At 40.1% G+C, this 23,094-nt stretch overlaps 1 protein-coding gene across 2 annotated transcripts in view; it reads left to right on the forward strand.

Annotated features, from left to right (window-relative positions):
- AFF2 (ALF transcription elongation factor 2) overlaps positions 1–23,094 on the forward strand; it is a gene marked incomplete at its 5' end in the record, with an annotated part of 331,468 nt that overhangs the window by 191,380 nt on the left and 116,994 nt on the right. For both annotated transcript variants that reach the window (XM_082289316.1, XM_082289317.1), the window contains 3 exons: positions 10,362–10,448; positions 13,475–13,511; positions 13,763–13,814. In XM_082289316.1, coding sequence (XP_082145442.1) covers positions 10,362–10,448; positions 13,475–13,511; positions 13,763–13,814 — 176 coding nt within the window. The remainder of the gene's footprint in view (positions 1–10,361; positions 10,449–13,474; positions 13,512–13,762; positions 13,815–23,094) is intronic.

Raw genomic sequence — 23,094 nt, forward strand, 5'->3', positions numbered from 1 at the left:
ATTTTCCTGTGGGAAAAAAAGTAGTGTAGTGCTTTGAGACAGGAAGGTTACGGACTTTGCCCTTTTTCAGCCCTGTTTTTAGGAGTTAGTTTGTTTCAATGTAGTTTGCTGTCAGAAGTTTTTAAAAAATGCAGACACAGGAGGCTCTATCAATCTGATGCACAGTCAGAACACGCTGATTTCAGACTCTAGGACCGCTCTGTGTGGGACCAGGCATCCTCAGCTGTCGTATGTCTTAGTGGCAGTTCTGAGTATTTAATGTTTCCAGCCTCCAACTAGCTTTGTAAGAAAGAACATGCTGGGAAATGAGGAATCAAATGTATGCAACAGTGGGAATCTGTCTACCAGAAATACTCTGAAGCCTCCATACCTTAAAGGAGATCAAAAAAGACCTCAGCATGTTTTGGCTTCGGTTTTCTTTACTGTTTAAGCTGGCTTATTTGGGTAAGGCTGACATGCCAAAAAAGTATATGTTGTATCAAAACATCTTCTATAACATACATCCATTTTTTTTTCTACACCTGTTAGCTTAGCAGGAGTGGATCAAAGGGGAGTGTTGGCATGATTTACAGGACACACAGATGCAGGAACAGACCTGCTTCAAGGCACAAGTGAGGAAAAGGAAATTCAGACTGAAATGTTTGTTCTTTTCTTAAGGCTAAAATTACTATAATAAATGCCAGGTTGCATGAGAGGGTTTCAGGTGGCTGCTTAGGTCTTACTGTAAGAGAATAGAATTAGAGGGTTGAGCATGAGAGGCAGCAAGGACTCCACCTCTCTCTTACAGATGAGGACCCATAGTGTATTGTTTGGAAAACATGCCAAGCTTTTTAACTTTACAAAAGAAACCAAGGTGACAAAATTAGAGGAACCAATGATCAGGCTTAAGTTTGGAGTTTCTTTGTACATCTAGGGCTTGCTGAATACTGATCAAGCTGTCTGTGTTGTCCATACATTTTGGACACATGCATTGGATCTTTCAGCGCACAATCTCTGTTCCAAATTTCCAGCCGATATTCAGAAGTTCCATCACTTCTCTAGGCATTGCATAAGACAAAAAATGAGACGGTTTGTGCCCTGCAGAGTATTCATAGTCTCTGAAGTAGGCACTGGGAAGGTAACCATGCTTCTTAGGGGAAAGTGAGTTCTTCATACATGAAGGGAGAAGCAAGTTTTCAACTGAGACACATGGCAGGGAGGGCATCACATAGACGAGGAAAAGGAATGGTGAAAAAAGACAGCTTTGTAAGGGCAGGTTTCAGCTTTCCTAGGACTTCACTGTGCCTTTGCTTCAGCCTCAGACCGCTGGTTTAGCAGCATTACAGTGGAGGTGTTGATGAGACTGTGTAAGAACAACATTAAAAACAAATGCTACCCTGGCACACCCACGCAGGAAAACCCTGCTGCAGTACTGCTTGTGTGGTAAGCAGAATAAGAGATCTGGCAGAGTCTTGGTTTGGAAAGCAAAGAAACAGCTTTTGTAAAGGATTTCAATGTGTATTGTACAGCAGCGTGTGGTAGCTTCATTTCTTTGTATTTGATGAGTAACAACTCGGAGTCCAATCTTAATGAAAGCAAATCATGGCTTAAACAAAAGAATTAGGCTTTAAACTCAAGTTGCCTAACCTGGTTTCTTAATTTCCCCTATATGCTATTTCAGATAATTAATGTTCCTTTTTTAAGGCTAAAGCCGGTGTTTGCTGGCACAAGTTAATGCTTTCAAATTCCTGATGATTTTTTTGGACTCAGTTTCATCATATTGTCTGGATGTAAGTTATAAGCTGGTTACATGGGTGTAAAAATTATTGCACAATATAAAACTTAGTTTCTGTGCTAAGCTTACAGAACAAGAGGTTTAGTAGTTTAGCAATCTAATTTTGCCTGATATTGAATTTGGAGATTTTGTTTTTTCACTGTGTTGCCATAAGTAGCTCCAGAAATTTAATGCATTTTATAATAAATTCTATTGATAAGGTCTTGTCCTGTGACTATATAATTCCCTGTTGTATGAAAAAACCCATGAATTGATTACATCTGGCAATGTAAAGGAGATGATGTAATGTATTGTATAAATGTGCACAGTGGAGTGCCTCAGGGTAGGAGTAGTCTTGTTTTGTAACTGTAAATTATAGTTCTACTCTCCTCTTGGTGTGAACCCTAAGTTTCAGAGAAGAAAACAGGCAATTCAAGACATGCTTTCTTGCTTGTGAAGCTCAGGATGGATGGAACAAATTACCAGATTCCCTTAAACAAGTGCCAGCAGTGAATAGTTTCAAAACACAGTTGCTTATTTGCTTGGAGAATGCTTTTTTTGCCAATGTTTTTTAAATTGCAGAGATGAAATTATATGTTGGTACTAGTAACTTTTGAAAGAATTAGCTTTTTATGACTTATTGTGCCTTTGTTTATACTATACTGTTGTAGAGCCAGGATGTTATGTTGTATTTAACAGTTCAATGCATACTTCCTACCTCGTGGGGCCCTCGTGAAAATGAGATGTGCCATCCCTGGGAATGGTTACCAACAAGTATTATTTTGAATAAATAAAATCAATGGGATATGGCTGTGCATCTCAGTGGGGATGAGAAGCTGCCAAGAACAGGAGGAATTGCATTGGCCATACTGTCCACAGCAGGGCTCTGGTTCTGTGTACTGGGCAGCAAAGCCATTAGGTTACTCACTAGTAGTGACAGCTGAAGGATGCCTCACTTCTGGAACTGGCTTTGGTACATGTGACTGCAAGTACCTGAGTATTTATGGGCATATCATTGCCTTCTAAAACTCTAGAACTGGTGTTAGCTGGTTTGAACTGAATGTCCAGTTCTGGATGCCATATTAAACAGAAAAGGTCTCAGCACAGCTGAGAATTCCTAAGTATGGAGGATCAGGATTTTACCCTCATGATTGCCGTGGTGTTCCTGAAGTGCTCTGTGAAAGACACAGCACCAAACACTGTCTGTAGCATCCCAGAGGAGCAGGACCTCGAGTCTGGCCCATTCTGACAGTTCATGTCCTTGACCCCTCAGTAGGTCTGTGCAGAGGAACAGTTATATGGAAATAGAAATACCTTCCGTGGCCCAGCATCTCATATGTGCCTGGCAAAACTTTGATCATCCTCTCTTTGCACACAACCATTATGGCCTGTCCTTAACAAACCCCACATTCCTGCAGCTTACAGGATTCCTCCTGCCTGTCCTGGCTGGGAAGCAGAGTTACCACTCCAGTCAGTGTTGTTATTCCTGGTCAGTACATGCCTGTCTTTGGACCATTTGGAAGCTTGTGAGTCGTCACAAAGACAGCTCTGGCTCCTGCTCATCTCCTGGACTTTGACTGGAAGCTCAGACAATGTAAGACAAAGACATGATGGTTCAGGAAGGTTGTCTTACATGCAGGGTGTATCTACCTTTGACTTCATGGAGTTCCAAGGCCCCATTTGCCACACAATTCTCTCATCACATAAAACTTGTCAAAAAAGCTGTCCTGTGTGCTTGCTGTAAGGTCCTGCTTTGTTTTTTACATTGTGTGATTTTTTTTGTTGATTATATTCTATGAACTCCCCATGTCCTACGTGCACTTCACTCATACAGGGAGCCTAAGCCTGGCAGGAATAGGGATACAGCTGCTGCAGATCCCTGGTTCTGTGCAGTTCACCATAATGGTGTTTCTGTAGTGGGTCCACAGAGGATTGTGCTGCGTGCTCCTAAAAATGCCAAGAGAATGAGAGAAGTGCTGAAGGGAACAAAACCTGTTTGGTACTGAACTGAAGGATTGTCCTAGTCAGCGTAAGACATCCAGGTCAGTTTTTCACCGTATAATCTTCTTGAGGTGGACCCTGAAGAAAATTATCTTGATCCACTTTGGAGAAAAGTACTCAACCTGTTTCACAGAGGATCCTCGGGAGTGAACTATGGTATGCACAGCGGGGGCATTTGGGGCCAGAGCCAGCAGGGAGCTGAATCCTTTGACAGGGTACACACATTGTTAGATGGGCTATGGTTTCCTTTGGGATTGTGGCAGACTTGTGAAATTGAATCCAGTGGTGGGTTCATGTGGTGTGGCTTCATTACTCTTCCCCCTAAAACAGCCTCTTGAGCTGAGATAGCTTCTCACTGTAATGGAGCATTGTTTTTCTTCGCATACACAAGCTTGGTTAGAGCACTAAGTGCATCAATCATGATTTTACTTTTTTTTTTTATTGTCTTGTAAATGCTCTAAGCAAAGAATATGAGTGTTATTACTTATAAAAGCTACAGGATGAGGAAAATATGTTGAAAAGTTTGAGGTACACAGGAGTCATAGAGTACTGAGAAACTCAACAGAAAAAGAAAATACCCGTATTTCTTTGTGGATTTCCAAATGTTAACAAAGTAGGAAAGGAGAACATATGCTGGAAAATTTATAGTCAACCACAATTGGCTTCTAAAGCAATTTCTGTATTCATTTTCGTGGAATATAATTTTTGTCTGTCCCCTTCTTGTTAAAATGTAAAGAAATATTAATTTACCATGGGATGATATGGAATGCATCCCATTTCCCAGCTGGCAAAGGGAACTTAGTAGTCATCATTGATAAAGCCCACAGGTGAACACTGTGGTTTAGGCTGTGGTCAGAAAAATGGTTGCTTTTTGTAGCATAAACTTTAGCTTTTCAATAATAAACTCAAGCATTTATGCACTGTATTTCTAATTGTCTTTCAAGCAGTTTTTGGGACAGTAACAAGATAAATTCAAGTATGACGAAGACATCATTGTAGATGCCACCACATTGTGCTGGGCATTAGCCACTCATAATAAATTTGCTAAAACAGTTGCATGAGTAGAAGGTTTTCAGTTTTAATATTTATATCAGGAAGAATAGCTTGCTTTGGAGGCCATCACCGAAGTCTTTTGGATTTTTTTTACAGGGAAAAAGGTGTGATATCCCTTTGATGATGAGATTTTTTTTACATGCTGAGACATCATAATCAAATGTGTATTAATGAATTTGTCTCTCATGTCCATGTCAATACCAACAATGTATCAAAATCCCTTCCCTAAGGAAACCTTTGACCCAGTATAAAGCAGGCCAGATTACTGGTCAAGATATTCCCAACTGCTTGTGCAAATTTTGCATTCCTTCATAAGGAATATGAATAAAACCAACCCGTAGGTTTATTGTCTTTGGGTTCCTTTAGGCTTTAGTGTCATTTGCTTGTCATTTTCATGTATAAATATGTATCTATATATTCATTCTTTCTGTAGCCTTTACCCCAAAGATGAAACAGGCTGAGATGGTTTTTAATTCAGTATGCATCACACACAGAAAATGTGGCTGCCCTTCATGCATTACTGGCTGCCTAGCAGAGAGAGTTTGATCAGGTTTGCATAAATGCAGAAACCAGAAAGATGCTGTGAAACAAGACAGGCTTTTTACTAAGGTTGCATTGATAAATAGTTAATAAAACATTAATAAATCATTAATAGAGTCTTTAATAAATGGTAAATCACTTGGCTATCTTTATTCCATCAAGGCTGTAGGTTGCTTAGCACCAGCTGTAGCATCAAGTTTGTAATAACCTCAGAACATGTATTCATCACATACTTTTTCTGAATGCAACTTTAACATACTGTCTCTCCAAAAGTTGGAGGAAGTTTAAAGCATCAGATTTAGATAAGATTTAAAAGGACTGAGAGAGGAATTTGACAAAATATCACAAACAAGGTCTCTTAAGCAGTAGTGGCCTCAGATAGGATTTATTGCTGGTGATATGTGTGGGGCTGGTCCTCCTCCTGCTCCGCTGGCTGCCGTCTAGTGATGAGTGTTGGTCCTGAGACTGCCTTTGTGGCCCCAGAAGAAAAAAATGTTTTCCTCTTCTGCCTTTTTGTGGATGTATCCACAAGAGAAGCAGTAAGGGGAGGGCTTGGCCAAACCAGTTGCACACTGTCAAAACTACAGAACAAGAAAAAGGGCTGGGAAAGGTCTTAGAAATCTCATCATCTGCTACACATTCCCATCCCAATGTAGGAATCAACTCTGCCTAAGCCATGCCTGACTGATGTGTGCTTATCTGTTCTTAGGCATGTTCCTCCACAGATGGGGTCCATGTAGCCCTCTGAGCAAGCTGTTTCAGTCCTGCAGGATCCTTACCATTAAAGAGCTTTTTCTTATGTCTAGCTGGAATTTTTCTGGCTGCAGTTGAAGTTCATATCCTCCATAAAACTGGAGAACAGATTATTCTCTCCTTTAGGAACAGCTCTTTCTGTAATTGAAGGCTGTTCTTATGTCTCCCCTCAGTTCTCCCAAGGGAAGTAGCATGAGCCCTGTATCTTCAGAGATTTCAAATTAGATCAGGCTAAGCAGTTTAGAGCACACTAGGAAGGGAAGCTGCCTCTGTAGGAACGCAGAGTACACAATCCTGCTCCTTTTTTTCATAATGACCTCTTAGAGCCTGGCTAAGTGCTTTTATCTATACTTAAAAACACGGCACACTTTCTTCTGAACAAGAAGGAAATGATGGAAAAATGAAATACAGAGACAGGAAATAAATCTTGAAGATGGCTATTAATTTTAGGGACTGATTTTGTAAAGCTATTTACCATCTGTCCCATATCTCCTGTTCTCAGTTCTCTCGCTCTGACCTTTTCCTTAGAAACTTGCAAGTTTAAATCCTTCCCCAGTCCTCTCCTTCCATTTAAATCATTACTTGGCCTTGTACCTCTGCACCCCTTAGAAGGTTTGCTTGGGGTATTTGTGTTTTGGGTGATTCATTAGATCGCATCTGCATGTGTCCTTCTTAGTTACTTACCTGAGGGCTTTTATAGCCAAAAAAACCCAGACTTAGCTGAAGAGACGAGCATGTCTAACTCTAATAAATAAAACACATGGAGTCAATTAAAACAATGTTTAAATAATTTTCAGAAAGGAGAGTGCTTGATGTTACTACATCAGAGGATCACAGTGACTTCTAAGCCAAGAAATGGTGCAGGTTTACTTTCTCATTTAATCTCCAGGTCTATAAAAAAAAACGCATGCTTCTATAGCAGTCATCTACCCACTCCAACAGTTAACATGATTTTGGAATTCTTTTAAGTCCAAACCATGTGAAAATAAATCCTAACTCAATTTTGTGGGATTACTTTGTTGCCATTAAATTCCTCTTTAAAGTGTTTCATATGCTCTCTTTTATTATTTTTACTTCCAGGAATTTCTAAATACTTCCAAATTTGGATTGATTAGTGTTTTAACGTTTCCTGGAAAAAAATATTAATTCAATTCCCTGTCTATTTTACCAGGTATTTATGAACTAAGATGGTTATAGACACATCTTAATGGATGCATACACAACACACACACACTGTTTGTGTGGTTCTTTATAGTCTTAACATATTAGAAGGTAGGTATATCAGATTTCAGAAGCTAAACAAAATAGAGCTTAGCAAGTACTTAAAGATGAGGGACCTCCAAAAGAAATTGGGGCATAAGAAAGAATGGTGAAGTCATGTGGATGATTAAACAAATGACATCTTTTCTTCTGGTGCTCCAGAGTAACCTATCTGTGCTTAAGGAACAGAGTAGCAACGAGCTAAGCAGTCACATCCCTGCAGGGTGTGGGGTTGGGATTTTGACCCTTCACTGGCAGCAGTGCAGTGCCATTTTTGCATGTCCTTCCGTAGCTCAGCTCTGTGTGAGTGGAACATGCAGCCCTGTGGTGCTCGGCGTGGGGTTGCTGCCCAGACATTTTGAAGTGATGTTTTTCAGATGAGTAAACTCAAAACTTTCTCTACCACTGTTCAAGGTTCTTTGGTCAACAGTGCTCTGGCACCTGTCTTTAGGTAGATGTAGGTATGTTTCTTTAGGTAACTATAAACTTTCTCACTCCTTCCACATGCAGTGTTTGTCTATACACTGAGCTTTAGATGTTTGTGCTGTTATGTGTGTGTGATCCTATCTGGGATTTTCTGTCCAATAATTTTCGTTGCAGTGAGAATTGAAGTGAAATGCTTCAATGTAGCTATGTTGTACCTTTGTAAGAGATTTTGGTGCTCACAAGGTCACTCTGTAAACACAGAGATTGGATAGTCCTAACCTCAGTGGAGTCAGGATTTCTTACCTTGTAATTGAATTTCCTCAAATAATAGCAGGCTCTTTTTCCCATTGTTTTATGTTCATGTGTCCCCTAACAGGGAGATGACTTGGTTTGCTTACACTTCAGCCTGCCAAGTAGGTAGGCAGTGGATACTACATGTGTTTTGACAGTCAATATTCTGAAATGTTTGCCAGCATCACCTCCCCATGAATCCCAGGCCCTCTGTACAGCGTCTTCTGTGTGGGCAGGAAGAGACTGAGGCCAAGCCTATAATTTCAGTTCTAGAATATTCTTCATTTCTGCCTTCAGTCAGACTGCCTAGCCCTCTTTCAATTATGTGATACAGTCTCTGTTTCATCATTTTGCTATGAAGAGATTTGCCACAAAGCAACCTCTTTGGCATAGGCTTTGGCAGAGGCATGCAGGATTTGGATTGTATTATCCCACAGAAAAGTTCTCGGGATGCTGAAATCTTTTTCCGCCCTCCCTGTGTGGAGGTCGGTCAGTCAATGCCATTTAATAGTGCTCTTCTTGTCATGGCACTGAGCTGCCACTGCCTCACACACCAGGAGGGATGAGCCATTCCACAGTTGCTGCTTTCCTCCTCATGGCCACTGTTTGGGCTTTGTGCAGTGAAAAGAGTCCCTGTGCTCTACAGCGATACCCAGAAGTTCTTCCAGGAGTGCAGAAGCCCTCCCCTGCTCCTGGCCCATCTGCCCAAGGAAGTTTGTATGTCTGCCTGTCCCACTGACTGAGGAAGGACCATAGTGCACAGCTTTCCTTTCTCTCTCCTAACCTCCTGTATGACACGTAATTTGGGAGGGACAGCTGGAGATCTGAAACTTGCTGGCTCTGTCTTCAGTGAACTGCACGTTACTATCAGCTGTCGCCACCCAGGGCATGTCTTTAGCCAAAATGGACCCACCACAGTGCCCTTTTGACAACACCTATATTTTCTTTAATTAAGTGTATTATGTTATGTTTTTATTTGTGGAGCATTTGCAGTGGCTGTCATCTAGCCTACAGAAATTGGCCTGTTTATAAGCTTTGTTGTGACTAACCCTGGGTTTGACCAGTGTGTAATAGCAGCTGGGAAGTTTAGTTTACTGCAGTCAGGCCATTGCACAGAAGATTTCTGAGATTGGGTGCTCTTCTGCTCTTTGGCTCCCTTGTCTCGAGAAAGAATTCTTTCTGAGCTTTTTAGGCAAAGAAAGACAAGCAAGACAAAGATACAACAGAATGCCAGAGACAACTATTACTGCCTCCCTGCATATTTATTAAATTAAAAACAAAGATAAGAGAGAAAGAAGCAGTGTCTCCCATAAAACACGCTCATTAGAAGGGCATTTACAAGCTCTGCCTTAGCCAACATTAGTGCAGTTCCTGGGTTTTAGTGATTTTCCCCCTGCTCCAAGCACAAGCCCCAGTCTGCTCCTGTCAGGTTTGCTGGGGCAGCAGTTCCCTGCAGTGGGAAGGAGCAAGTGTGTGCTGCTCTTCTGCTGCTGTTTGATAGCCATGGGCACCCAGGTTGTTTCTTTGAAGATAACTGGGACATGAGTGTACAAATGATGGATAAACACACTGATACAGAAAATGGATGCCTTGCTTAGATGGTCTGGTAGGCAGGATTCACTGGAGACTTGGATTTCCTGGTTAAGTATGGACTTTCTGAGTAGCTCTGTGCGAGTCACCTGATTTCTCAGTCCCTCATTTTAAAGTGGAATCAGTAGTGCTCTGAGGCTGTGACATTGCTTACCACAGTAAGAGCCTGTGGCCAGTGCCACGAGAAGATGCTGTGGTGCACAGGACACTGTCCCTGCTCTCTCCTACTCCAGGCATTCATGCTGCAAGCCCATTCCAGATTTTTCTAGACCTGCCTCTTGTTTATTTTCCCACTCTGCAGTCTTGAATAGGGCTGCATCCTGCCACCATGCACTCCCCTACAGGGTTGCACCCAGTGCTGTACAGGAGGGCCCCCTTGCTGCTTGGGCTTTGCAGGTAAAATCCTGCTCTATTCATACAGCTTGGCAGGCTGACCATGGAGGTGGCCTCAGTTGATGAAGACATGGATGGTCACAATTTTAAAGAGTAAAACCTGTCCTCTCTCTCATTCTGAGGAAGTGCTGCCTGTGGGGTTGTTAAGGTGCTCATCCGCAACCTAAGGGTATGGGGTGGTGGGGTTGCTTCCTTGAGCAATTGCATCTCCAGGCTCAATGGAACAGATGTGACCATTTTTAGCTCTCTTTCTTCTTTATGTACATGAATGTGTTTTCTAAACTTTTTCGTTCTTCTCTAGGAGATGACCCATTCCTGGCCTCCTCCTCTTACTGCTATTCACACTCCTGGCAAGGCTGAGCAGACCAAGTTTTCTATCCCAAGCAAGGTACAAGTAGGCTATTACCAGTGACCTGATTAGCATTCTGTTCTGTTGAGTGCTTTTTGCTGGAGAGTTTATTTTTGCAATTGGTCCCACTTAAAAAAAAATTCTGATACTATTTTGAGTTGGAAATTCCCAATCAGACTGTTGCTAGTAGTAGAACTACTTATTTAAAGCTGCTGAAGACCCAGTGGAAGCCAAGTGAACTTCTATCTCTGTTGTTATAGGAGTCTTTCTACGTCAAGTAAACTATATTTTGTTTGGTTTTCTTCCATTATTATTTGTGCAATGAAAAGGTTTGAAATTGACTTTTTTTCCCCACTTACTGATTGATTGCATGGTGGGGTTTTGGCTGCATAGTCAAATTATGGTGGCTAAAAAGGTCCCTGCATGTGAAGAGCATGATGGCATCTGTCTGTGTCACACCCCACAGAGTCAGGCCATGTGATCCTCAGTACTGGCCTTGTTAAAGGCACACACTCAGCACTAGCCCAGAGAGGGCCTGTAGTTCATGTAACACACACTGAATTGTTAAATTGTATGACTTGAAAATGCCTTTAGCCCAAATTCCTTTATTGCCTTCTTGCTATGATTCTGGTAGCACTGCTAGAGATCAAGCCCATACCTGGGACAGGTTCTGCCAGAGGTATCTCATGCTGGGACCTGAACAACACTGAGCTGATGATGTTTGGGGACGAGAACTTCCCCAGGTTGGGAAATTTATACCATTCTGTCATGGAGCTACATAAAAGTTTCTTTCTAAAGGCAGGATCTTGAAAAATAGCTTATAAAACTGGTACTGCTTGACATTATAGTTCAAGCAGTCATATCCTGGTTTAGAAGCTGGAATGTGATTTGCCTCTTACTGACTTCCCCTGTCTGAAATATAGCTCCCATACTTAGTTGGAAAGAAATGAAATTAGCAGTATCTGGGACTTAAACAAAACCAAAGCCAGTGCCCAGAATGTCTTACTTTATTGGAATGTGATTGTTACTGGTCTAGCACTGCCACTGTCACTGCAGTTTCCTGCTGCATTGTGAAGCATCAGAAGTCACTGAATCAGAGAATGGCCTGGGTTGGAAGGGACCTTAAAGGTCATCTGGTTTCATCTAGTTCTGGGCCATGGGCAGGGACACCTTGCAGTAGACCAGGTTGCTCAGAGCCCCATCCATCCTGGCCATGAACGCTTCCAGGGAGGGGGCATCCACAGCTTTTCTGGACAACCTGTTCAGTGACTCACCACCCTCACAGTACAGAATTTTTTCTTAATATCTAATTTAACCCTTCTCTCAGTCTGAAGCCATTTCCCCTTGTCCTTTCACTGCATGGGCTTGTAGAAAGCCCCTCTCCATCTTTCTTGTAGGCTTGTAACTGCAAGAGCATAATCCTTATTGGAAATCGGGTAAAAGTCAGTTGAACCCTGTCAGGTGAATGTGTGAATACAGGTATTTACCTGCTGGAAGCTGGTTTTTTTTAATTTATACCATCTCTTAATTTAGGGTTCTATTTCTGATGAGCCCTACAGAAACTGGTTTGAGTCCTGCAGACTGACACTCTCTCCACTGGCAGCAGTATAAGCATAGCTTTGGAGAAGCTAAAATTTTGGGTTGCTTTTCTGTTTCTATTAAATTGGCTTTGAACTTTTAAGATCCACATCAAAGTTAATTTCTGGGCACATTAAATGTTGATCCTGAAATTCTTGACCATATCAGTTCAATGCAAAATATAAATTAGATTTTTTTTTTTTTTTTTTTTTTTTTTTTTTTTTTTTTTTTTTGAGCTAGCGTTGCAGGAAATAGGCAAGCACATAAATGTTTCCATGCTTCTTTGTCTTACTTTGAAAAATACAACAGAAGTGTCTCTTCAGAACATCACTTTAAATCAATTATGGCTGGCCAAATTATACATCTAGGACATAATGTGGCTAGGTTGTGCAGCCATATAAACCAGAGACAGGCACTGTTAGAAGTTTTCAATTTAGCTATTAAAATAAAGGTATTCTCATGAGAAACATGTATTTTAAAAGTGTGATAAAAGAGGTGGAACTTATCAATACAATTTATCCCTTTGACATTCAAATTTAAAGTGCCATGTTTACTCTTAGGGCATTATTTACTTCACAAGGGACTGACTGACAGCACAATATAATATTAGGAACTAATAATGCCCTAAGAGGAAGTGCAGTGAGGGCTTTAATGACTTTAACATCCTACAGAACTAACACTTCCAGCAAAGTAGTGCCTGGCTGTAAGATGAAGTTGTAAATAACACCTTAATTTCAACTGATCAAACTGCTTGGAAGGAAAGTTGATGACAATCACTGTGAACTATAGAGCCTAGAGAAAAACTAAGCCAGAAAACACTGTGATATTAAGGAAGCAGCTTAGTTATTGTGAGCCAGCAAGAATCCTGGCATTAGCATGCTCAGTGTTGCAAGCCAGATTCTTTGCTGGTTTTAAGTAGTTGTACTTCCATTGATTTCATTGGATTTGGACCAATTTCCATCAGGTGAAGATCTACTTCCCGCGTCTTTATCAAATCCTGTGTGTCACCGTCCAAATAAAAACAGTGACTATCAATAAAAATTACTGTATTTCCAGTCAGTGAGATCAAACAAAAGAAAGGCAATGGCACTGAATTTAATGCATAGCTGCATTCATGCTGTGTTCTAAATTGTGCATCCTGGATGGCTCATATACACATCCATGGCCAAGCCTGGGGAAGGCTTGGGCTGCTGCCGGTGTAAATCTGTGCTGTGTCTCCAGAAAGGGGGGGTGCAGATTTACAGCAGCTGAGGACAAGCTCTTGCCTGAGCTCTGAAGGGTCCCTCAGTGGTGCTCTGTTTCCACAGTTAATGCTTTTTTAAACTAATGTCACTGGTGCTGCCTTAACAATCCCATGATCCCTTCCCTGTGCCATCTCCTTCCCTGTTTGTGTAACGCCAGTGCCCTTAATCTAGCAAGCCAAGATATATCTTACCTTCTTCATCTTACTTAACTAATGCTGACATTTTGTGTGTTCTTCTTTGTAGGACTCCCAACATCTGACCTCAGGATACAATGTACAAAGTAGGTCTTTGTCGTCCTAGTCCTAACAGTCAGGGTTGGGTATTTTTTTTGTCTGCTTAACGTCATTAAAACAAAGGCTAAAAAAATTAATTTCTGTGGTGCTAAAGCAGATCAGTTCCATTTTTTATTACATGTTATGCATTGTGGCATGTTGTGAAACCAAGTATAATTAGATGGGCTGACAGCTTTGGGTGCATTTTAATTCTACAGTAATCTTTTGACATTTGAAAATGTGTTTCCTTTGTTTGCAGAGTGGAGTGATCCAGCAGGGAAAGTTGCAACTAAGTCAGTGCCACAAAAGTCGTAAGTATTATTATTTCCAGCTTTAAATCTCATTTTATATTTATCATAAAGAATGAGCTTATTTCTCCAAAGGTAACTAAAACCTAGCTGTGCTCATAATCTTGTCCTGGTGTTCAGGTGTTCTCTGTAGTCCTTAAAAATTAGCCACAAACCAGTTTTATGTTTCCAGTGCTTATTACTGTTTCTTCTTTTTAAGCATTAGCTAACAGAGGTATGTGTGAAAGATGAGTTTATTAAGCAGAAATAATGCTGATTTTAGTTCTACAGCTTGCCAAAATTAAATCACTTTTATGCTTCTCTCATCAGATACTAAGCCTCTTACAATAGAAAATGCAACCCAATGAACAGATGATGCAGGAATTTTAACATTCATACAGTGAGAGAGAGTAAAACACATCATACGGAATGATTCTGCTAGCTGGTGTTGAAAAGCTGGTCTTGAGTTTCATACACTTTGAAACAGCTGAAAATCACAGATGATCTATAAATATGACAGTTGAAAATTGTGAAGGAGCTAATTCTCCATTGTGCTAAGCCATTTTTCTTTGGTGCTTCTCTGGTGTAAGGCTGCAGTAGTGTAGCAGTGAGTGGAGACTGAATTGTTTTTTACTTTTATCCCAGGTTCTCAAAGGAATTTACAAACAGGAACTAAATAGCAACTTTGAAAAGTAGGCTGTTGTTTTATAGTTATGAAAATGTGTGGGTCTGATTTCAGTTCAGAGCTGCTGAGTTTTTTAGTGTTAAGTGTTTTAAAGTACTGAATGCAGTACTGCACTAGCTTGACTGACAGTTGTGTAAATAAAATATGTTCATTTAAAATTACTTCAGAATTATTCTAGTGGTTGCCCTTAATCTGCTAAAGACACAATTTTAAAAATCCCTAAAGGGGAAGAAAAATCAGTGTGGAAATAACCTACCCAGGCTTTTTAAATGAATTTAAATATACTGATTCTTAGTGCAAGTTTGTGTACACAAAAGGACTTGTTGGAGTTCCGTGATGTGTCTGTGACTGTGAGAGATACAGGACTAGAGCAGATGTGGGTGCTGAATCCATTGATGTACTCAGCAGGCTCTGAAGGTCCCGTTCTTTACTCATAAACTGCAGTCGTGGGAGTACTCATTCAAATATGGTTGGTTGAGTAAACCTTTACAAAATTGTGGCTGAGACAATGATTCAATTTTAAAATTAAAGAGTTGGGGGTTTTTTTCAGATTAAATGAGGATCAGATAGGAATGCTAATGATATTTAGATTCATTTGCATGAATAACAAATTAATTTTTGCCCTTTGCTGTTTGGTTTCCGGTAATGACTTGGTTTTTTGTAAAGACTCCAGCGAACTGTACCCACATTTCTTGGTAACAGAATGGGCGCATTCATGTTTCAAAACATGTAAGTGATGCAAATCTAACATCAAGACCATTCCATAATTTAAAAAAAAAAAAAAAAAGGACAAAATATTATTGCATCTTAAATTTTTTTTTTCTTAAAGCAAGTGTATTTGGATTCCACTCTGAAAAATATTTTAGTGAGTATACCATAAAATACAATATTTCAATAGTTTGTAACCAACAGTAATAGACTTGTCAATCATGGTTTATAGTTATAAGCTGAATTTCAAAAGAACAGTGCTTCAGAGCTCAGTGGTATATAGTGCATTTAATGGGACCAAAGCTCTCTATAGGAAGCCTGATATAAAACCCAAAGACACTGAGTACATTTTATGAACCAGTTGTTCTCTGTTCTGCTGCTTGATCTAAAGTTCCAGTACTATCAATCAGATTTCTGCTGCAATGAACTGCCTTCTTACGGTAGGTGATAGATTTTACACATGAGAGATCAGAGCTGCAATAAAGCTACTTTTATTTTTAGCTTCCAAATGAAGATCAGCTAACCCATTACTATCACTTTTTCTCTTTTACTGCAGAAAAATTGTTAAGGCAGCTTCTAAGAATTTCCACAGGGCTTTGGGAGGTTAGAAGGCAGTCCGCTGTGAGGCTTGGTATTACGAGGCCAATGTGTTTCTTTAGATCTGTGTGTGCAGTTACCACCACCTTCACGGGGAATTGCAGTACTTGAGCACATAATGAAATTAAACCAGGAGTGGGGCAGAAAGACGTAATGGTATCAAGCAGAGCTGGATAGTGCAGTCCAAACAAACTCTGATAGGTAGACAGCTCCTGCAGTCATTGTGTATTTTAATATAGAGTGTTTATCAGATTGCAGTTGTATTAAGAAGGATTTAGTCTTTCTAACATTGGTCAGTTTCAGGGATATTGGAGTGTGTGAGTGAAATGACAGTCCAGCTTATCTCCAGTATCTGTTGCTACACTCTCAGCCACACAGTGTGATCTTACTGACTTCAAAACTGTATCCCCTACCAATTACATATTTTGTCAATAGGATCTGTCGTCCGTATTTCAGTTTGATCAAATCTGAGAATTTGACTCTGTTTATCTGTATGATATGTTAGAGTCCTTTTGACCTGGTATGTTTCTAGCTGTTCCCCAATTTTTTAAGTACATGTGCAATTTAAGTGAAACTTAAATTATCTTTTCCATTTACATTGGTCCTAGTGACAGTCCTGTAGATTCCATTGGCTTTGTTAGAAATCCATAGGGGTTGGTAGAAATGTGCTTGCATTCACCGTATCGCTGGCTTATACCAGGACTAGTTGAGGGATGAATGCAGAACAGAGATACTTTACCTCCCTGATGCTGCATCCTGCTCCAGCAGCCAAGCTGTCTGTATGTGATTACAGAGTTCAGGTGTAGGGACATTGGCATCACAGAAGATCAGATCTAAGAGATGTATGATTTTTGCAAGACAACCTTTCAGGTGCACACTTCTGGGGGAAAAATGAGGACAACATACTGCAAGGTAGATTAATTTACCAACATGCTGCTAGTGTAGGGGGATGCAAGATGCATGGCTTCTTGTTCAAATAAAGCTTTCTGAAATATAAATTCCATCCTTTTTATAATACTTCAATATACTTTGTTATGTCCACATGCTGAAGAAACCAAATCCCCAGTGTTCTGCAACAGGTAAAATAGAAGACAGAGTAGTTAGGATTTGTGCCTCAATTCTGCACCTATGTTGTACATGAGAACACGTACATATAACTAACCTCAGATCCTAATTTACACTCAAAAATCTTGAAAATGAAATTTTGAACACTGATGTGCATGCGTGTGTGTGTACCGTGGTGAATTTTTACAGCTGAAATCAAGCTATGTAAAACTGCAGCACTTGGCTTCCCTTTTTTAAATTTCAAATTCACTCTAAATCTCCACTGGGTATTGTGCGGTCAGTTTTCAGCCAGTCTGCTCTGATTAGTTTATTATGAAGCATGGTAAGCAGGAACAGATAAGGTGCAACCAATTGCGCTGCAAAGGATTTTCTGTCAGCTTCCATGAATTTGAGGGGATGGATTCAGCTCATGACTTGGGTTTCTGTTATATAATTGCCATTGCAAGTATGTCATCCTCAAACATCCAGTCTTTTTGTTCTGTTTTGGTTGTTAGCATTTGGCCTTTGTCCAGTTGGAAACTACCCAGAACCTTTTTAATCAAGCACATCCTGTGTTTTGAAATCATACTGCAGAGTAGTCTTGGGTAGTTTCCATAAAAGCCTAGCTAAAAAGAAGAATGTAATCATAATGGTATTCTTCCCCTGTCATAAAATTACTTCCTATACTTACTGTATTAATACAGTATTAAAAGGCCCTTCTCGTGGGCTCAGTGAACTACCGGAAACCATTAAAAACTTAGAGCAGCAAATTTTTATGGATCAGACAAAACCAACTTGTTTTATCTTTATGGAGTTTTTGTTATCCATCATACTTAATGATACACAACCTGTGTGGGGACTAGAGAGCAGCTAAATACAGTGAGCTCAAAACTAAAGCAAACAGCTGAAAATATTCTTGTGATACTTCAGTAAGGATTTTCCTAAATGTGTTCAGCACTGGTTTCATGTTGGGCCAGGATTTCTCTTCACAGTTCTAAAAAAATTCAAATAAATACCAGTACTTTTCTAATCCCAAATATTATCATAATACTTGATGGAAGCGTATTTGAAAATGGAAATGTGCTTCTCGACATCTAATTACTTTTCATAAGTATCTAATGGCTTTTTGGAAGATCTCCACTGTGTCAGGGACAGCCACCTGGGAACACAGAAAACAAAATTTGGCAGCATGTGGAAGCTATGAATTAAAGGTAATTCACGGTTTGAAATGAATCAGCATGAGGTCCTTATGAAGAGTAATCAGACATCAAGAGGATTTTACACCAAGCATTGGATATTGCGACAACAAGTAATGTTGTTATTCAGAACATTCAAATCAAGAAGCACTGATGAATTCTTAACCTGGAAAGAAATCAGTTTAAAAAACAACAACAGCAAAAAAAGGGATTCATTCAATGTTCATGCATAATTTCCAAAAATGTACCAGGAATCAAAAATGCAAAATTCATCTCCAACTGGCATAGGAAGCATGTTTCTATTTATGTATCAACTCTCTATCAGTGTTGCAGTCACAATGCAGCCCAGGTGTAATACACAGGAGAAGCTGAAATGCTCCTATTACTAATTACAGTTTTTAGCCGACCATAATAAAGCGTGAGAGCAGCAGTTGATCCCGAAGTGGTGACAGCCAGCTTTGTGTCACAGCCTCCCTTCACGTGGCCAGCCTGAATCGTTACACTAAGTGCTGCCTGTTTGTTAGAAGTAGGAAGTTCCAAAGATATTCCCTCTGGGTAAACTGGGAAAGTCATGACTACAAGGGCCTCGCACTGCCACGTACAAATTATGATAAGTGAAACAACAGTGGCATGTAATTGGAACTCCATTAATCTTTAGAGAGCTCCAGTGCACTGTATTAAAGGGACAAATAGCAGATGAAAATAGAAGGGTCTCTTTTGAGAAAATGTCACTCATCTTTCATATTTACTGTTTCATTTTGTAAGTTAGAAGTTTTCTTTGAATCCTTTTGCCTCGTAAGTTCTTGGGTTTGAAGCAATGATAGTCAGTTCAGACTGTATTGTTTTGTTCCTCACTCCTGCAGGCTTTGCCTTTTGACCAAAGTATGAAGTAATTTGGGATAAAATACACAAGTGTTTCCTGTGGACAGTTGCCTATAGAAGCAAACTTGCAAAATATTTCAGCTGATGTGAAATATGTGAAAATCCAGTGTCATAATTAAAAGCCCTGTATCTTTGAAGATAAGCCCATTATTCAAAATAATTTCTAAATTAGACTTTTAATTTGTTTTCATTATTCAGCTGGCTCATATACAGTTTAACCTCCCTGTCAAAATAAAGTTATTTCCTAATACATTTTTTTCCATGATCTCTTTCTCCTGACATGTTTATAAATCAGTTTAAAAAATTGTGGGAACAGAACTAAATTAATTCTGTGATATTTTGCTGATCAATTTTTAATAATTTTTCTTGCCTATCAGAGACTTAATGCCTTAAAGGCTGCCTGAAACAAGCTACCCAACTGCATTCTTGCCAGCATTGCTGATTGCGACTCAAGTGAGCACTGAACCATTTGAATTTCCTCTGATACTGTATAACCCTCCATTAAAAATTCAACATTTATTTGCCCTAACTAACGAGTAGCAGTTGAAATACTTTTTTCTCAAGCAGGATGCACTACTGTGTCACTGCCAAGTGCATGCAGGCACTGAACTGCGACCACTGAAATGTCAGCATTAATAGAGAGAGGTAAACGACACACAGTAACATGTTTGGATTCCTGATGTATTTCCCTGTCCACTACATATCACTTCCCATTTTGGAAACTGGTTAGACTGTAAATCTGCCACAGGTTTCCTTGTATTTAAAGAGCTTTTTCACAGGCAACAGCATATGTTGTGCCTTTATGGCTTAAGGCCAGTCTCAAACTGACCTCCCAATTTACATTTCTGTGGGATGGAGTCACTTCCGAACTTCAGTGCGACTTCAAACATTCATTTGGAAAAATAAATGTACTCAGTAAATCTGAAAATGTAAATCAGGATAGAGCAGAGGAAGCCACCTCACTCAGTTCCTCTCCTACCCATTTGTTTTGTGACCCACACACTTGCTGATAAAATACACACAAACGAACTTCTTGCTTGGCTTTCTGGCTGCCATAATTTGGACCTCACTGTGCTCCCTTTGTCTTAACTCTGATCTGTCAGTAAATTTCTGATCTAGAGCCAAGCCATTTTTCTCTCTGGCTTTTTTCTTCCTGATGCTCTTTGCTCCAGTCCCTTTCATTCTTCTTGTCATGGTTTACTGGTTTTGTAGACTTTAGTAACCTGAGACAGAGAAAATTGTCACCCAGATTTATCTGCACCATGCTGCAAAATAGTCATAATCAGAAATGGGTGATAAGTTTGAGAGAAGAATGGATTTTACCAGGAAACTTGGCATTCATAGTACCAGAGTGGGCTTGAAACTCCCAATTTGTGTCCTAAATACCCTAGGTAAGACTAACAGCCACTTTTCCTAATATCCCAACTTAATCCTTTGCATCTTTCCTCTGAATCTCTCTGACAATCCCAATAATCCACCACATGTTTCTCAGCTTCACATTCTCTATCCAGAGGAACTTATATTGCTACCATTATCCTTTGGGCAGAGGGCTCAGCAGGGCTCCAAAGCCTATCAATTTTCTGGCCAGAGGGCTTATTTTTTATGAAGTGAAGTTCTCACAACACCCCACGGGGCTAGGCCATGCTCACTGCATTATCCTCTGTCTTGGATAGCCCTTGGAGCCACAGATTCAGAATAGTTGTACCTTACAAATACATCCTCTCAAACGATGAAAAAGGAAAATATTCCCCACTGCTGAGCTAATTATTGCTTTAAATTCCCAGAGGAAGAGCTGCTTCCCTCAGTTGTGTCCATACATCTCAGAAAAATGCATTTTGAGACCTTCCTAATGCTTCAAATGCAGTGTTCCAAGAAAATGATGTAGCCCAGGAGGAGGAGGGAGATGCCTATAGCCTTACTCCAGTAGGTACAAACCAAGTGTTTAATTAATATCCATGTTGTGGAAACACAGGAGGAGGTGGTTTAGCTTTAATGAAAGTGTCCCTTACTGGAAAGTCTTGTTTAGTCAAAATGCTTCACAAAAAGATCTTTACAGGTTTTGAAAGAAAGATGTTGACTCATCTACCTCTTATTGTCAAGAAGGATGTAAGTGTAGCTGTCAGGCTCATCTGAGTCTGCAGAGGCAGTAAATGTCTGCAGTAATGAGGGCATTGCTTCCACAGCTATTTACCTGTTAGACTCTACGAAGTATTTGCTTTGTGGGTGTCCCTGCTTACTTAAATGCACACAACTGTGTTTTGAGGGCATAGATGTGCTTTTTTGCAGAGAGAGGAGTGTGAATCAGTGCTGCCCATATTTGATTTAGCATGAATTTCGGTAGTTCCAGACAAATTCGAAAGCCTATACAAATCACAGAGCTTCAAGTCTGGCTGTGTGCTAGACTGGAATTTTTTGTTAGGTCAGACCTTTATCTCAGCTTCTTTTTGTGGCTCCTTACGGGGAGATTGAAGAGGAACTGAAACTGGTGACCTGTCTTGACCTTTAGTACTGGATTAAAATTCCAACTTGCTGCCATGGCAACGGGGCCTTGAAAATTAGATCCTGACAGAAGCAGGGAGAAACTTAAAACTGCAACTGCTGCACTGAACTGAAGAAAGGTTGCTTACAAATGTCAGTGACAGGCTCTTAATTGAAATAATCTGCCTTTCCCTGTACCAAAAAAAAAAAAATAATAAGGAAGAGAGAAATGGAAGGCAAAAAACAAACAAACAGGCAAAACCCAAAAAAATTGTGACTTGATTTTTTTAGGCAAAAATCTGTTGCAATTCAGAGCTCATGCTGCTGAATCCAGCAGACTCTGACATTTGAGGTGGCAGCAAGAGAGCCCGCATGGTGAGAAAGGAGCCAGACATGCACTTGCAAAGGTCTGAACCCCCCAGACCAGACTGGCAGCAGGAGCCAGACAGTGGCCAGTGTTAAAGCACAGGTTAACTTTCTATTTTCTTCTCCTTTAACCTGACACAAGGGATCAAAAGAGACATCACAGTGTCTCGTCTGACTCCAAGGATCTGTGCAATTATCTGTTCTGTAGATGGAAAGGGATAAACATAAGCTAGATAGTGCTATTTCAGATCAAGTGTGATAAAAGTTACTCATTTTCCAATCTAATCAATGCAACAGTCAGAGGGAGATAATGGTGCAAGTCCTTCACTGCTAAAGGAGGTTAAGTTGTTTTTTTCCCCATGGAGAGCAGAATGCAGTTGTAGCCTGAAGGAAGGAGGTGCTGAGGGTCACCTAAAGGATTTTCTGCTCTTTTTCACTTTATCCAGGAGTCTCCCTCATCCCAAAATCAAATAATCTTGAAGATCAGTTTGCAACACAATCTCATGTAAACCAGTGGCTTTCCTCACGCTCCCCTGGGTCCTGAGGATGCTCTGAGGGCCCTGCTCACCTTCCCAAAGTCACAAAGGATCAGAACTAGCCCACATCACACACAGGGGAATGCTGCCTCCTAGCAGTCTATCTTTCTAGAGTCCTGGTAGGGATTGCTGGCTTCTTCACAAAAAAAACACACCAAAAAAACATAAAAATGTAGATTTTACATGTCAGAGAAAGGATGTTTCTTAATGGACAAATGGTGTTGAATTGTATTAGATGTTCTGTAGAGTTAGATAACTGCTGCAGAATCAGATTAGATTGCAGGTGAAATATAGACACAGAGCTAGGTGAAAATTTAACAGCTATGGGTAAAAGTTTGGAAGAGATAGCTTTGCCAAAGCTTAGTATCCAAACTTACTGCAAAATCCCAAGACCATGTTTGGAGTCTGAGTTCAAGTTGAAGGCATGCACAGGAAAATACTACCTTTAGTTTTCTTTAGACTGTACTGCCTAAGTATTGGATTTGTTATGTATTGGTATAGTATAGAATTATAGGATCAGAGGAAATGTTGCAGATGTTTACAAACACAAAATTTTGCGTAATGTGGTGTGTGTTGTTCATTGTGTGGTTTAGAGATAATGTTTATCACTAATACTGTCCATTATCAAGACAGATAAGCATTAAGCAAGTGCAGGATGCATTGAAATAATTCATTGTATTATCTTAACAAATAATGCAATATTGTCTTAACAAAACACCCTTTTCTGGAGTAGGAGCTTGATGCACGGTAGAAAGCGAGTGAGTAGATGAGCAGTTTTCTAACAAAGTAAAGTAAAAGCCACTTAACATTTC

This window comes from Coloeus monedula, assembly GCF_965178545.1.
Source record: "Coloeus monedula genome assembly, chromosome: 12".
NCBI classification, from domain to species: Eukaryota; Metazoa; Chordata; class Aves; order Passeriformes; family Corvidae; genus Coloeus; species Coloeus monedula.